This window comes from Desmodus rotundus, chromosome 3 (assembly GCF_022682495.2).
Source record: "Desmodus rotundus isolate HL8 chromosome 3, HLdesRot8A.1, whole genome shotgun sequence".
Classification (NCBI taxonomy): Eukaryota; Metazoa; Chordata; class Mammalia; order Chiroptera; family Phyllostomidae; genus Desmodus; species Desmodus rotundus.
The window spans coordinates 186,421,581-186,435,420 of NC_071389.1; the positions used below are offsets into that span (position 1 = coordinate 186,421,581).

A 13,840-nucleotide genomic window follows, 5' to 3' on the forward strand; every position below is an offset into this window, starting at 1 on the left:
AAGAATACCAGTGTGGTTATTGTCAGAAATTTTATAATAATAAAAGGCTCTATTCATCAGGAACATATAATAATCCTAAAGAAGTATAAATCTAATAATAGAGTTTCAAAATACTTGAAGGAAAAATTGGCAGAACTAAAGGGAGAAATAGAAAATCCACAATTATAGTTGGATATTACTCTTTGTAATCTCTATAATCTTCTGTAATCTTCATAGTTGATAGAACATGAAGACAAAAAATCAATAAGGATATGAAACATTTAAGCAATATTATCAACTCACTAGATCTGACATTTATTTGACGTTACATACAATATTAGCAAAATATACCTTCTTTAAAGTGCAAATGGAACATTCATCAAGAGAGGTCCTATGTTGGATCACAAAACAAATCTCAACAAAATTTTAAAGAATAATCAAATGCAAGTAATTATTAAAATGAGGGTGAGGATTCGCCATTTGTTTTATAATCTATGGTTCTATGGATTTTCCTACTCTGACATGAGAAATTACCTAGTACTTTGTCAGTCTAGCAATATTATTGGCTTATTAGATGTTCAGAGATCTTACTAAGATTAAGACCCAGTTCTGTAATCCCCTAAGAAAATGAGTTAGATAAAAATTGCAAAGTAATAAGAGCTCGAATTTAGTCTCCCTTTTACTGGGTTCTGAAGTTCTCTATTCTCAGAAAAGGCGGTCATCCACCTGAAGCTTGGCACCCCACGATTTAGACACCAGCACATCTGTTGCTTAAGACTTTCTAAAATAATCTCAGTTGCCACTGAGGACAATGAACTTCTGCAAAAGAGAATCTGTCAATCAGGGAGGGATCCTTTCTTTAGAGCCCTTATTACTCAGCTCAGTTCTGGGTTGAGGGAAATACTGGTGTCTATCCCCCCAAAAAGGTGCTCTGTGTGGGTGGGGGTTGGTGACAAATATCTCACAAAGTAGTCCTTAAGACCTTAAATAAGAAAGCTTTGAAAACACAGCATAGCAGGAACTCCTAAACTGGGGTCCATTGGCTTCACTGGGAGGGTTTGCCTGAAAATATGCATTGATGGCATTTTCCTGCGGAGAGAACTCATAATTTTCATCAGATTCTTGAGGAGTAGGAGCCTTGACCTGTTCTAACATGCTAGAAGGACAATGCATAATCTTTCAAGTTGCAAAAAGTATTTTTCCCTTTTAGCCCTACAAAGAACCCAAAACTGCCTTTCTATTTTCTCATCTGCAATATGAAATCATGTCCAAAAAACATCAACATACTCATCTGCTTCACTAAAGAAGTTTTAGCAGCAAAACTGGCTTCCACTCAATTCTTTTTCAGGATTCATTTATTAACATCTTGCAGAAAAAATTCGAGAGACACCAGTTGGAAAAAATGCCAGTTACCAAAGTTTACCTGTTTTCCACTTCATTTCAAATATGAGCCAAGCTCTTACTACTTACTACAAGAATCTGCTAGGTGCTGTGGAGGCCACCATCGAGACTGAGAACCCTGCTCTGATGGAACCTAACCCGCAGACACAAGGCTCAGCGTGACGGCTGAGCGCATGAAGACAGTCCAGTCCAAATCTGTCCCCAACCCAGCCATCTCTCACTAGCGACTGGCCTTAGGAAAAATCATAAAATGTCTTTGAGCTTCAGTTTAGATTCCTCCTGCTGTGAAATGGGGCTTGAAATTACTTCTTTTTCTTAGTCTTTTGGTTTGATGTGTGGGTTGCGTTCATCCTCTCTAACTTTGTCTATTGGTCCACAGTTTCATTTTGTTCCAATCCTCCACTACTCTTCCCCCCAACCCCCCTTTCTTTCTGTGCCTTGAAGAAACCAAACTCATTTCCACCTAAGGCTCTGTACTGGCTGCTTCCTCTGTCAGGAGATGTATCTCTGGATCTTTGCATCTCTGCTTTTCCTTTGCTTACTTTTTCTTACACTTGGATTTCAGCTCACACACGTTCCTGCCAAAAAGAATTTGTGTGACTATTCACCAGGACCACATACTCTGTCTCCATCACTTTTCTTTAATTGTTTTCTCAGCACGTAACATTATCTCATAGTTCTCTAGTTTGTTTCCTTTTAAATCATTTCTCCTCATTAGAATTGTACAGGGCTGTCGGGCCTGGACAGAAGACAGTGCTCAGTAATACGTATTTGTTGAAAAAATGAGCTAAATAAAAATGTGGCCCAAAAAGGGCGTAGCTTTGTCAAGGGTGTAGATTTGTCGAGGGTGTAGGTTTGTCAAGGGTGTAGATTAAACTCATCAACCACAATGATTAAATACAACATCTACATTTCAGAAGGGGGGGGGTGGGACGCTTGTTACATTTGCATAACAAATCTAGTCAATAGAGTAGTTGGTCTAGAACAATAATCCCGTATCAACATATCAACAACGTATCAACGGGGACTTCAGATTCCAACAATGCAAAGCAGAAAATCTCCTCCCCCCCCCCCCCCCCCCCCACCCCCCCCCGCCCACAAGGTTTACGAAAAATTCTCAGGCGGTTCCCCCCCAGGCTAAATGTGACATCTATTAAAGTGGCAGAAGGCTACGGTGGTGCACACTTGCGTTCCTGAGGAGAAGGTCATTTCTACCCGGTACACGTGGATGCTAGAACAGGTAAGGTGGAATGGGTGAATGGGCAGATGGATGGACTGAGAAGGAGGCATTATAGGTGGCGGCAGCACCCCTTAGTTTCCATCAAAGCCACCAAAAGCCATCTCAAATAACCCTTCAAGCTAACTAAGAGGATTGGACCCGCTCTGCCAATGCAGCAGCTGCGAGGGTTCATGGCTAGAGCACCACCCAGAAGCCTCACCTAAGCATTTTGGAGCCTCCGCTGGATCCAAGTGTGAGGAGAAGGCCGTACCATAGATCCCATTTCCTCCTCTTATTTTTGTATATATATATATATTTTTTATTTTGAGTGTAACATTCCCTCCTCTTAAATGAATGATAGTCAATAAAACTAAGGCTGGAATGCCAGGGCAAGGGCTTATGCCTTTGTGATCACTAAGTAGTGCGGTCAGCGAGTGACAGTATGGGAAAGAAGTTTGAAGAGGCCGATTCGGAAAGCTCAGAATGAAAGCTGTCAATTGTCCAAACAAGGAAGGCAATATAAGGTCCAGAATCAGGGGAGAAATAATAGGAATAAAAAAAAGAGGGTGGACGAGCACTGTTTCTAATGGGGCTCTGCGGGCCTGCGAGGCTGCAGATTAGGCTGGGTGGGGGTTTCATGGGGTTTCTTCTAATGCTTTTGGCCCATAGGATACACACTATTCTGCATCTCTTCAAAATAATAGCCCCTGGTGCCTACTGGCCGTATCATGAAATAGAAATTACGCAGGCACTGTATCTTTTAAAAAAAATCCCCTTTTGTGGCACTTCCTTAAAAACAGCTATTTAATGCAACTTTGTCAGTGAGTTCTTGACAGTTCTGTCTTAACGATTCTGATATTAATGAAACATCTTTGTAAAGGGTTGAAGTGTCTTCCTGGTAAGTGTTGAGTTTATGCTTTTCAAAATACCTTGTAAAAATTGTTATTAATTTCCTCCGTTGGTCTAATGAATGCTTTTCATTGACTGCCTGTTTTGATTCAAGAAATATTAAGCAGTTGAGTGATCAATACGTTTTCAATTTCTTTCTTCCCTTTGAGCTTGCTACTTTTAAGAGTCGTGATAGTTTTGTGGGGTATTTTAGTCAAAAGAGCAGCTTCATTTAAGTATCCGAAGAGCAACACTCATATTTGCTTTGGCGCTTATCGGTCAAGGCATAGTTCACTAAAACTGACTGACATGGCTTTTCAAAAATACCTTTTTCCCAGCTTTATTGAGGGATAATTGACAAATAATATTGTGTAAGTTTAAGATGCACCGCTTGGTGATTTCAGACAAGCACATATTAGGAAATGATGACCACAGTAAGACTAGTTAACACATCCATCACCTCACGTAGTTACCCTTTTTATGGCTTTTCTTTTCCTGTTCTCTTTTAACTGACACGATACAGTGATTTCAAAGAGCTGAATAGAATCTAGATGTTTGACAAAATGATGTATCACAGCATGTATAATAATAGCGTTAGATCATGTCCTCTCATTGCATTATGCGGTGATAAATATTAGAGTAAGCTCATTGTGTTGCAGAATAAATGTCAGAACTTGTATAAACAGTTTTATGGTGTGCTAAATGATAGACAATGTTAGATCCACCACATGGTCTTTCTTGTTAAGTAGATTTATTTGTGCTTAGTTTTATAGGAGGTAGATTTAAAAAAAACATTTCATGTGAGTCTATGTGATAATTGTTTGTTTAAAACAAAAGCTACCATATTTTTCAGACTATAAAACACACTTTCCCCCCAAGTTTGGTGCATCCTAGAGTCCGAATGTAGCTTATATTTACATTGGTGAAATATTGTGTTATTTATGTTATTAAATATTTTACCATATTTTTTGCTTCAAACATTTTTTTTCCTGTTTTCCTCATCTAAAATCTAAGTGCATCTTATAGTCCAAAAAATATGGTAAATTACTTACAGAGATGAGAAAGTAGACAATAGAAAGTTATAGACCAGGGTTCTTAACTCAGGGTTTTAGAAAGTCCGTGGATGTGTCTCCAAGGGTAGATTTTATTTGTAATGTAAGTACATTTCATGAAAGAAAAAGCATGCCTTTCACCAAATTCTCTGAAAGCTATGTAACTTTAGAAATGTTTTTTTTTTAAAGGAATTTTTTTAAATCACTTCTATAAACAAATAACTATGCTAAGGAAAAAAGATTTTGATTTCCAGAATTTTGAAATATTTAAATACATTCCCGAGTCATTTCCATATTCTCTTACAAGTCAAGCATTTTAGGTAATTAACTCTATTTAGCTTTTTAAATTTAAGAAGTTTTGTGATGATAGAAGAGCCAAAAATGTTAGTAGAAAATTTTGTAGAAGTAAAATTTGTATTCATCAAATAGGATTCAGATGGTACTTTTGGTTTATATAATACATTTTTAGAAAATATTTTGAGTAAGATCTTTTAATTCAGAAACAAATTAAGTAGAGATACTGATTTTGTTTTTTAAATATTAATCTTTTTCAGGATTGTCAATTTATTAGTGAAGTATGGTAAGTTGTCATTTAAAAATCTCCTTATCGCTTCTTGGCCTTTTGGCGAAGATCAAGTGTAGTATCTGTTCTTATCAATGTAATATGTGATACACCCTCCACTCAAGGACATTATACTAAATGGATTTTTGGAGCTGGGAGATGGAATAAGGAGCTTTCTCCGTCCACTCCAGCGCATAGACCCAGTATAGCAGTACTTCTGGGAACAGTGCAAGAGAAAAAAAGGATTTCCTTATTCATCCTCTATTTTGAAAATAAAATATATGGATCAGATTAATTACAGGATGAAATGGTTTGCAAACAGTTCTATTTTAAGTCTTAGAGACATGCTTTTGAAAACAAGAGCATTTCATTTTTAAGTTACAATTCAGACTATGTCTGATTAATGATAATTCCTTGATCCCCTTTTCTTTTTTTTTTTTTTTTTAAGGTTTTATTTCTTTTTAGAGAGGGGGAAGGGAGGGAGAAACAGGGAGAGAAACATCAATGTGTGGTTGCCTCTCACATGCCCCCAACTGGGGACCTGGCCTGCCACCCAAGCGTGCGTCCTCACTGGGAATTGAACTGGAGACCCTTTGGTTCCCGGGCAGGGCAGCATTCAATCTACTTAGCCACACCAGCCAGAGCTCCTTTTTCCAAATCAGTCTCCACCTATCCAAGTTCTTGCTAAAATTTTACAAGAATGTTAAGTCCTACCCTGTAGAATGAATACTGGTATTAGAGAGCTAAAGATCTCAACCAGGATCAATTTTGTCTCTTAGGGTATATTTGAATGTATTTGAGACACTTTTTATTTGTCACAACTGTTGGAGCACTACTGGCATCTAGTGAGTAGTTAGCAGGCAGGGGTGCTGCTAAACACCCTTTAATGCCCAGGACAGCCCCCCACGACTGAGACTGAACCAACCTAAAATGTCAGCAGTGCCATGGTTGAGCAGCCCTCCTTTATATCAGAAAAATTACGTGCAATTGGTAATTTCACAACTGCAGAGTTCTGCCATTGTTCTAACAGGCTTGTGTTGAACAAGATAAGCTGGGCCAAGCATTTGAAGATGCGTTTGAGGTACTGAGGCAACATTCAGCTGAAGATCTGCAGTACTCCCCAGGTAAAGTGTCAGTCCCTTCTGCTGCTGCTACATCAAATGGCTTGTTGGTAGCATACACATGTACGGGAAGAAAATGATCAGAAAAGAAATGACCACTTTTACCCAAAGCATCTAGAAATAATTCTAACAAACATAAAATGCATCTAGGGTTACCTAGCCTAAATAAATCCAAAATCGGACATAAAATGCAGAGAACATAGAGAAGGACGTTCCCCACAAGAATATAATTATCTGCTATTGAGCATATCTGGTTGACATTTATTTATTTAATAGACACAATTTTTACTGTTCATAAAGGGCTTTTTCAGTGATTCTAACTTATCTTAAAGATCTTCCACCCATCCACATGGAGGAGTAAGTATCCCCCCCCTGCCCATTGTCCTATAGACTTTTTAGATGCACAGTCCAGGTGAGATGCAGATATTTTGACAGTCAAGTTTATACAGGGTATTACAGGAAGTTCCAAGATTAAAAAAAATGGTGGGATCTTGACCTGCAAGGAGCATGTACTCTCACAGAAGAAATGGAATATGTGAAAGAGTATCTGTAATACCAGCATAATGCAACAAACATCATAGGGAAACGCCAGGTGATAAAAGAACACGGTGGGAGCAATTGCATGTAGAAGCACACACAAACGTAAGCTGTAACTTTTTCACTTTCTTTCTGCTTTTAAATTAGATTACAAAAACTACTTGACACTCATCAACCACTGTTCCCATGCCCACGCCAGAGGAAATTCCAGCTACTATGGCGTGCTGCCTCCAGAGGAACCTGTCTACAACTGGAGAACAGTTATAGTGAGTACACGTACCAGGAGACCCTCCCTCAGTAACAGGCACATTTCCCATTCGCACCAGCCTTCCACTTGGCACTTGGCATGTGCTAGCTGAAACCCAGCTTAAAGACAGCAATGACTGGGAAAATATCTACTGATGGCCACCATCCATGGTGTGAATTTGACAGTCAATATGCGTGATGATCAGCAATGCAGTGAAGAGAGAAACTGCCCTTTGTCATTGCTCTTCCCCCAGCTGGAGACTAGTTTGAATGACTTCTATTTAAGAGGAGGCTTTTTTTTTTTTGCCCTGACTGGTGTGGCTTAGTGGGTTGGGCATCCTCCTGCGATCTAAAAGGTTGGTGGTTTAGTTCCCGGTCAAGGCATGTGCCTGGATTGAGGGTTCGCCCAGACAGGGCACAGAGGAGAGGCAACTGATTGGTGTTTCTCTCTCTCTTTCTCCCTCCCTTCCTCTCTAAAAACACATAAATAAAGTCTTTTTAAAAAAGAAGAGGCTTTTTAAAAGTTCTAATATCACTGCTTCTCCTTGGTCCATCTGGAAAATTGAAAAAAAAAAAAAAAGTTATGATAGTTTCCTAAAAGCCAGAGGGCAAAGGCCCACATATCCCCTGCACTGGCTTTACCTACAATTTTATGGTAAATAAATTGCTCTATTCCTCACCCCTCAAGTTCGCAGCTAGCTACATATAGTGGACCAATTAATTTATGTTTCAGTAGACTCCTGCAAAAGGAGATGGCCCCGCCATCTATCTCTCCATTCATGTTCTTTTATATTGTTTTCTTAATATATCCATTTTATTAAAGCAGCTTTATGTGGTGGAATATAAATAGGAAATAATTTTTCTTTTCCTTCAGTCATTACCTGCAACCATACTATGTAAAAAGTCCTTTTTCTGACCCTGAAAATTGTTATGTCACAGCCTTTCCACGAGACATTTCTTTGAAGAGGGAGTTTTGGATTCCGGCTTAAGTTCTTCTGCCTCCACTTAGGGTTGTCGGGTAAAATACAGGATGCCCATTATTTCCATTTGCTGAATCTGGCAACCCTGCTCCCATTCATTTCCCACGCCCTGGCGTACATACACCACACTGCCTCTTGTGGTTGGGAAGTTCTTGTCTATTGGGCAGCCCTCTCAAGTGTGGGTCTTGGTGGGTGGGGTGGTGAGATGGCTCAAGCCCAGTCCCTTGCACGGCGTGTAAGTAACCCCCAGAGACCCACACACCCTCGTCATCTGTAATGGTAGAAGCTCAGGCTGCTGCCTGCTCTCCCACTCTTGGTTCTGCTCTCCTTTGGCTGCCATCTTTCTCCTCTTGCCTGGATGAGCATCCAAAGCAGGAATGAAAGCCCATCTTCCCTTTTTGCTGACACCTCAATTTCTATTAATGATTCAGTCAGATCTCTTTTTCTCACTGGGTATTTTTAGGGGAAAGGAGGGAAGCCATCCCCTGTCCTTTCTTATAAAGCGAGGAAAATTTGTAAATCCTCACAAACCCAAAGGTTACCCTCTATCCCTTGGTCCTCTCCATGTATGCTAGTTCTGTTCTGGGAGATACCTGGCTGCAGTTGAGGGTAGTGCTTTTTAGAATTTGGGAGATGTTTAGCACTCTTTTTGCCCCCAGCCTTTGACTTTAGCCACTAACTAGGAGCCACATGGAAAGTCCCATTGAATACCCTGCTGCATTGTTTGTACAGAACAGTGCCTCGGACCTCTATTTTGAAGGAAATACTCATCAATCTCTGCAGAATATCCCTGACAACCAGCTGGTACAACCTCCTGTTCTCCAGCAAAAAGGAGGAAAAGGTAGGTGGATCCATCACTCCTTCTGCAGGTAAAAGAACACAGTCTCCCTCAAAGCATCTTTAAGGGGATTTCATATAAAAGTTTGGAATTGTATTTGCAAAATATGTTCTAATCACGATTGAGCATCATTTAACTCAGACCGACTGAACCACTCCAAGCTCTTCATCTTGGGTGAGAGTTCTTATTACTTCATAGAGATATTATGAAGTTGGAAAGTGTCCACTTAGCTCAAATAAATGAATAATGTATATAATTTATATTTTAGGTATAGAAGGAGAAACTTTTTCACAAGTTATTTTAACAATCTTATTCCAAGTGTGAAACCCTCAGGATAGAAATCATCTTCTTAAGTTTTCTGCAAAAATAGTTCCATAATAATTTCATGTTTTATAAATTTTAAATCCTGATTTTATAAATTTTAAATCCTGATTTTATAAATTAAAATGATGATGATCTCACCTAACAGTCGGGCCAAAGTAGCCTCTGATGGCTAAGATGTGAGCCACATACATTCACATACACTATTGAAGGGATTGGAAATTATTCCAAAGTTTTAAAAGACAATTTGACAACACCTCTCAATTCTATCAGAATTTTAAGTGTTCATATCTTTTGACTTTAAGGGACTATGTAACTCAGTGGTTGATTGTGAGCTCTGGGTTAACTGAGTGAACCTGGGCAAATCACTTAACCTTCTGTACTACAGGTTTCTTATTCAAAAGACAAATAATATTAATTGTACAGACACTATGAGATTGCTGTAAAAATTAAATGAGGAAACCCATGTAAAGCACTATACTCATAGCCTGGTACTATGGATAATTTCTCAAAGTACCATAGAGGAGTGTGTATGTATATACAAATACATATATGTATTCTGTGATGAGTAAATGTTTGTGAGAGTGAAAACAATGGCAACTCACCTATCATAGTTGTATATAAGACGCATCTCAATTTTACAATGCAATTTCTTTTATTTTTAAAGATTTTATTTATTCATTTTTAGACAGAGGGGAAGAGAGGGAGAGAAACATCAATGTGTGCTTGACTCTCGAGCACCCCCTACTGGGGACCTGGCCCAAAACCCAGGCATGTGCCCTGACTGGGAATCAAACTAGAGACCCTTTGGTTCACAGCCCATGCTCAGTCCCCTGAGCTGCACAGGTCAGGACTACAATACAATTTTTAAAATGATACTTGATCATAGTTACTTAAAATTATTTTAAGTGAATTTTTTTTGAAAACTAGTTTTGTCCCTGGAAAACAGTATACTGGATCCTACAATTATAAAATTCTAAATATGCAGTGATGTTCTAAATCAGTGAAAAATAATGTACAAAAAATGACAGAAAAAAACAAGTTTGTATCATGGGATGTTAATATGAAATATTTAACTGTGGTAGTAATTTAATAAAAGGAGAGTAACACTTCTACCTCTGCTTAGCTTGTCACTCATTCTTTTTTAATAACTAACTCATTCACACACTCCAGGGTGTGAAGCCCTTATTTTTTCATTGATGTTTTTGTTGTAGAGATTTGCCATTAAGAGACATATCATTCACAATTTTCTGTTTAGAGCTTTATCCTCCACATGAAATAGGGATACATTTGAAACAGGATAAAATAGTAGTTTGGGAATTCACTACTGGGAGAAAAAGTACATGCCTAAAGTAGAACATATATAGCTATTGAAAGTCGTGAAGCTGTACCTTATATATTGATAGGGAAGGAACTCTTAAAATACATTAACGTTTTTGGTTTTGGTCTTTTTTAATTCCATAATTGAAAGTAATAATACTTTTCTGAAAAAGTGGAAGTGTTCCTTCTTTCTTCCCATGTTATGCCCCAGAAGTAACTGTCATCAATAGTTTGGTTATTTCCTCTACCTATAGTAAATCACTGTATGATTTAACTTATGATACATCATTTATTTTAAAAAGTGCAAAGTAGTATACCATTTGTAATTTTTAAAGGATATGTATATGTTTGTATGTGCAAAAAATAAACACTGTCTAGAACTATGTAAGTTAAACTAGCACTTTTATTTTCACTGTATGCTTCTGTTTTAATCTACTATGAGCATATAATGCTTTTATCTTTTAAAATATAAAAATTTAAACATTTTTTTAAAAAAGATGAGGACCCATTATAATTGACTTGACCACTGCATGACAGGCCGAGAGTTTGTTTAGGGTTGTGACTTTAATTCATGATGCGTTTTTGGTAAGTCCCTTTCATTTCTCAATTCATAAACTCAAGATAATTTAACGCAAAAGATAATCTTTGTCAAAACCTTTGAGATTTTTGGATGAATGATGACTGATGCAAGAGGATTACTCCCCAAAGGCTACTTAAAGCAGTTTGGGAATCCACTATGCTACTCTCTCAAGGGAGAAATGGAATTTGGCCGTGGGTTTTTTAGCTCCTGACAGATCTGGTCAGGCATGGCATTAACAGGCCAATTCAGAAGTCACCACATGGGCTGTCACCTTCGCTCTGTTCGCCTAACGAAATCCAATTTTTAAAAAACCATACGAAAACCAGCACAACTCTTCCCAAAGTACCCCGCCGAGTTATTCTGAAATCTGAAGGGCTGTGTTCCTGAAGAGATCAGGACTCTGGCAGTGGCACTTCACGTCACAGCCACGGAAAATACCACAGTGCCCATGGTCATTGACACTGTTGCAAGCAATGTCAAAATGTCATGAAGATATTTCGGTGTTTTCCATTCCCTTTTTTCTATACTCTATTTTTTGAGAAATGATGCAGACCCAGAGTTCACATTTTTACCTGTCTCTGTTACTGATTTCACTTAGATTTGCATAGTGTTTTGCATTTTACAAAAAGGAGTCATACTCCTTACTTCATCTGACTTAACTCATTTGAATAAAGACCTTCAAATGACTTGCTGTCTGTACATGGCTTTTTAGGGTTCTCTTTAAAACCACTAAACGTTTGCCATCCATTTTGCTCAGTTTTATTGGCCTGTAGAAAGTTTAACATATGACATAAAACTTGTAGTTAAGATTTAACTAAAAGAAAGATCACAAGACAAATGGCAGATTCAGGTAAAGCAGCTCCTGGCTTCTCTTTTTCACTGAAGGATGGCACAAAATTTTTGACAAATTCTCTGACAGAGAAAGTTCCAGTTGAAACTTCAATAGGTCAAATAGACCCGTGACGTTCAGGTCCCATAAAATGATGCCATAAAGGCACGCCTGAGGGGGTGAGTAGGAGGAACAGCAGTCCCAGGGCAGCTTTTCACTCTGTAGTCTCTCAACAGACCTTCCCTGAGGATGTTCTTGACGCCACAATGAGTGGAGTATGACATTGTTTCTCCTCCATTATTTTTTGTTTTGTTTTTTAGGCAGGAAGAAGCTCCGACTGTTCGAATACCTTCACGAATCCCTGTGTAATCCCGAGATGGCATCTTGTATTCAGTGGGTAGATAAAACCAAAGGCATCTTTCAGTTCATATCAAAAAACAAAGAAAAACTCGCCCAACTTTGGGGGAAAAGAAAAGGCAACCGGAAGACCATGACTTACCAGAAAATGGCCAGAGCACTGAGGAATTATGGCAGAACTGGGGAAATCACCAAAATCCGAAGAAAACTAACTTACCAGTTCAATGAGGCCATTCTCCAAAGACTCACTCCACCTCATCTCTTGGAAAAAGATATCTTCTACTCACAGTATATTCAACCTGACCAAGGATATCTAAGTTTAAGTAACTGGAATGCAAATTGTAATTACACATATGCCAATTATCCTGAGCTAAGTTACCCTAATTGCGAAATATAGTCTTAGTATGATTTCCTAACATCAGAAATGCCTGAACACACAATACAGATGATGCATTATAGAATTGTACACTTGAAACCTATATAATTTTATTAATCAATGTCATCTGAATAAATTCAATAAAAATAAAATTAAATTAAAAAAGATATCCCTACAAATTTCAGAATTTTTCCCTTAAAGCAAACGCTGAAGAGAAAAAAACTTTATCGTGGCTATTTTTTATAAAGTAGCATATAATCTATAGTAATTTGGTGAAATATTCTGCCAGTGAACCATGTTAAAATGATCCAGTCCCGTTTGAATGCCTAGACCAAATATCCTTGCTCTTACTATTGTCTGGTGCAATGCTTCCTTCTAGAATTAACAATGCCTGTAGAGAGGCTTTGATTTATATATTCATTTAAACATTATTTTCCTGCCATACCAAACAAACAAAAAAATGACAAACATCTGGTGGCCTTAGCAACAAGACAAAAACCGATTGAGATGATAGGGTTTATTTCATGCCAAGACACATGTAATGGCTTTACAATCTTCAGTGGCTGTTCTGAACTTACATTTTCTCTGCACTCGGACCTCACGGCCTGTAACCCTGTGGTGCCAAAGAAAAGAAGGTCTAAGAAAAACACCACTTAAAGAAAGCTTATACCTCCCACACAAACTATTTCCTTGGATTTCTGTCTTCCCTAGGGTAGATCCAGAAGCTAACGTTTCTTGCTCTCCTGCCACTCAGCCACAGGGAGGTGCTGTTGCCCTGCTAGCTAACTGGCCCAACTTTGCAACATGATCTCGTTTTCCCCTTGAACTAGCCCAGCAGAGACCAAACTGGAGTAGATGAAAGAAAAAAAAAAGTCTAATAAATGATAGAAACTAGCAAATAATATACCCAGAGAGAGACCAGAATGTAGTCGGTCTGGCTTGAAAACTATGGTTCATCTCCACCCTCCAAAAGGAACCCTGGGAAGAAATACTTTTTTTCTTCCCGTTTGGCAGATTCTTGCATGTGCCACAGAGCTTCCTGGACCACATGGGCTGTTTTCATCCAGGTCAAGAGCGCTATTCAGTTTGTAGCATTCCCTCACCTCTTTTCTTTGTGTCCTGGTGCCCTTCCTTTCCCAGGGCCTCTTAAGAACATGTGTGGGTTATAAAACAAAAAGCAATGAACGATCAAACACAGGTTATCAGAAGGGAAGGAATTAGGGAGAGGATGGGG

At 38.5% G+C, this 13,840-nt stretch overlaps 1 protein-coding gene and 1 non-coding gene across 3 annotated transcripts; both read left to right on the plus strand.

The window, feature by feature from the left end:
- The first annotated feature begins 3,401 nt into the window (after window positions 1–3,401).
- SPIC (Spi-C transcription factor) lies at window positions 3,402–12,773 on the plus strand. Of its 2 annotated transcripts, none has more exons than XM_045187072.2 (6): window positions 3,402–3,497; window positions 5,094–5,119; window positions 6,132–6,225; window positions 6,907–7,025; window positions 8,718–8,826; window positions 12,194–12,773. In XM_045187072.2, exons 2-6 carry the CDS (start codon window positions 5,117–5,119, stop codon window positions 12,625–12,627), a joined length of 759 nt encoding a protein of 252 aa, XP_045043007.1. In that variant the 5' UTR covers window positions 3,402–3,497; window positions 5,094–5,116; the 3' UTR covers window positions 12,628–12,773. The 2 variants fall into 2 exon arrangements, with proteins under 2 accessions (XP_045043007.1, XP_045043008.1); XM_045187073.3 differs by having other exon boundaries at window positions 8,769–8,826.
- Window positions 5,146–5,338, plus strand: LOC112322089 (U2 spliceosomal RNA). Its single transcript, XR_002976583.2, has one exon. It is a non-coding gene; the product is annotated as a U2 spliceosomal RNA (small nuclear RNA).
- Window positions 12,774–13,840: the final 1,067 nt, after the last annotated feature.

Coding starts and splice junctions, on each gene's coding strand:
- SPIC (XM_045187072.2), top strand. Junction 7,026..8,717: donor ACAACTGGAGAACAGTTATA/GTGAGTACACGT, acceptor TTGTTTGTACAG/AACAGTGCCTCGGACCTCTA. Junction 8,827..12,193: donor CCAGCAAAAAGGAGGAAAAG/GTAGGTGGATCC, acceptor TTTGTTTTTTAG/GCAGGAAGAAGCTCCGACTG.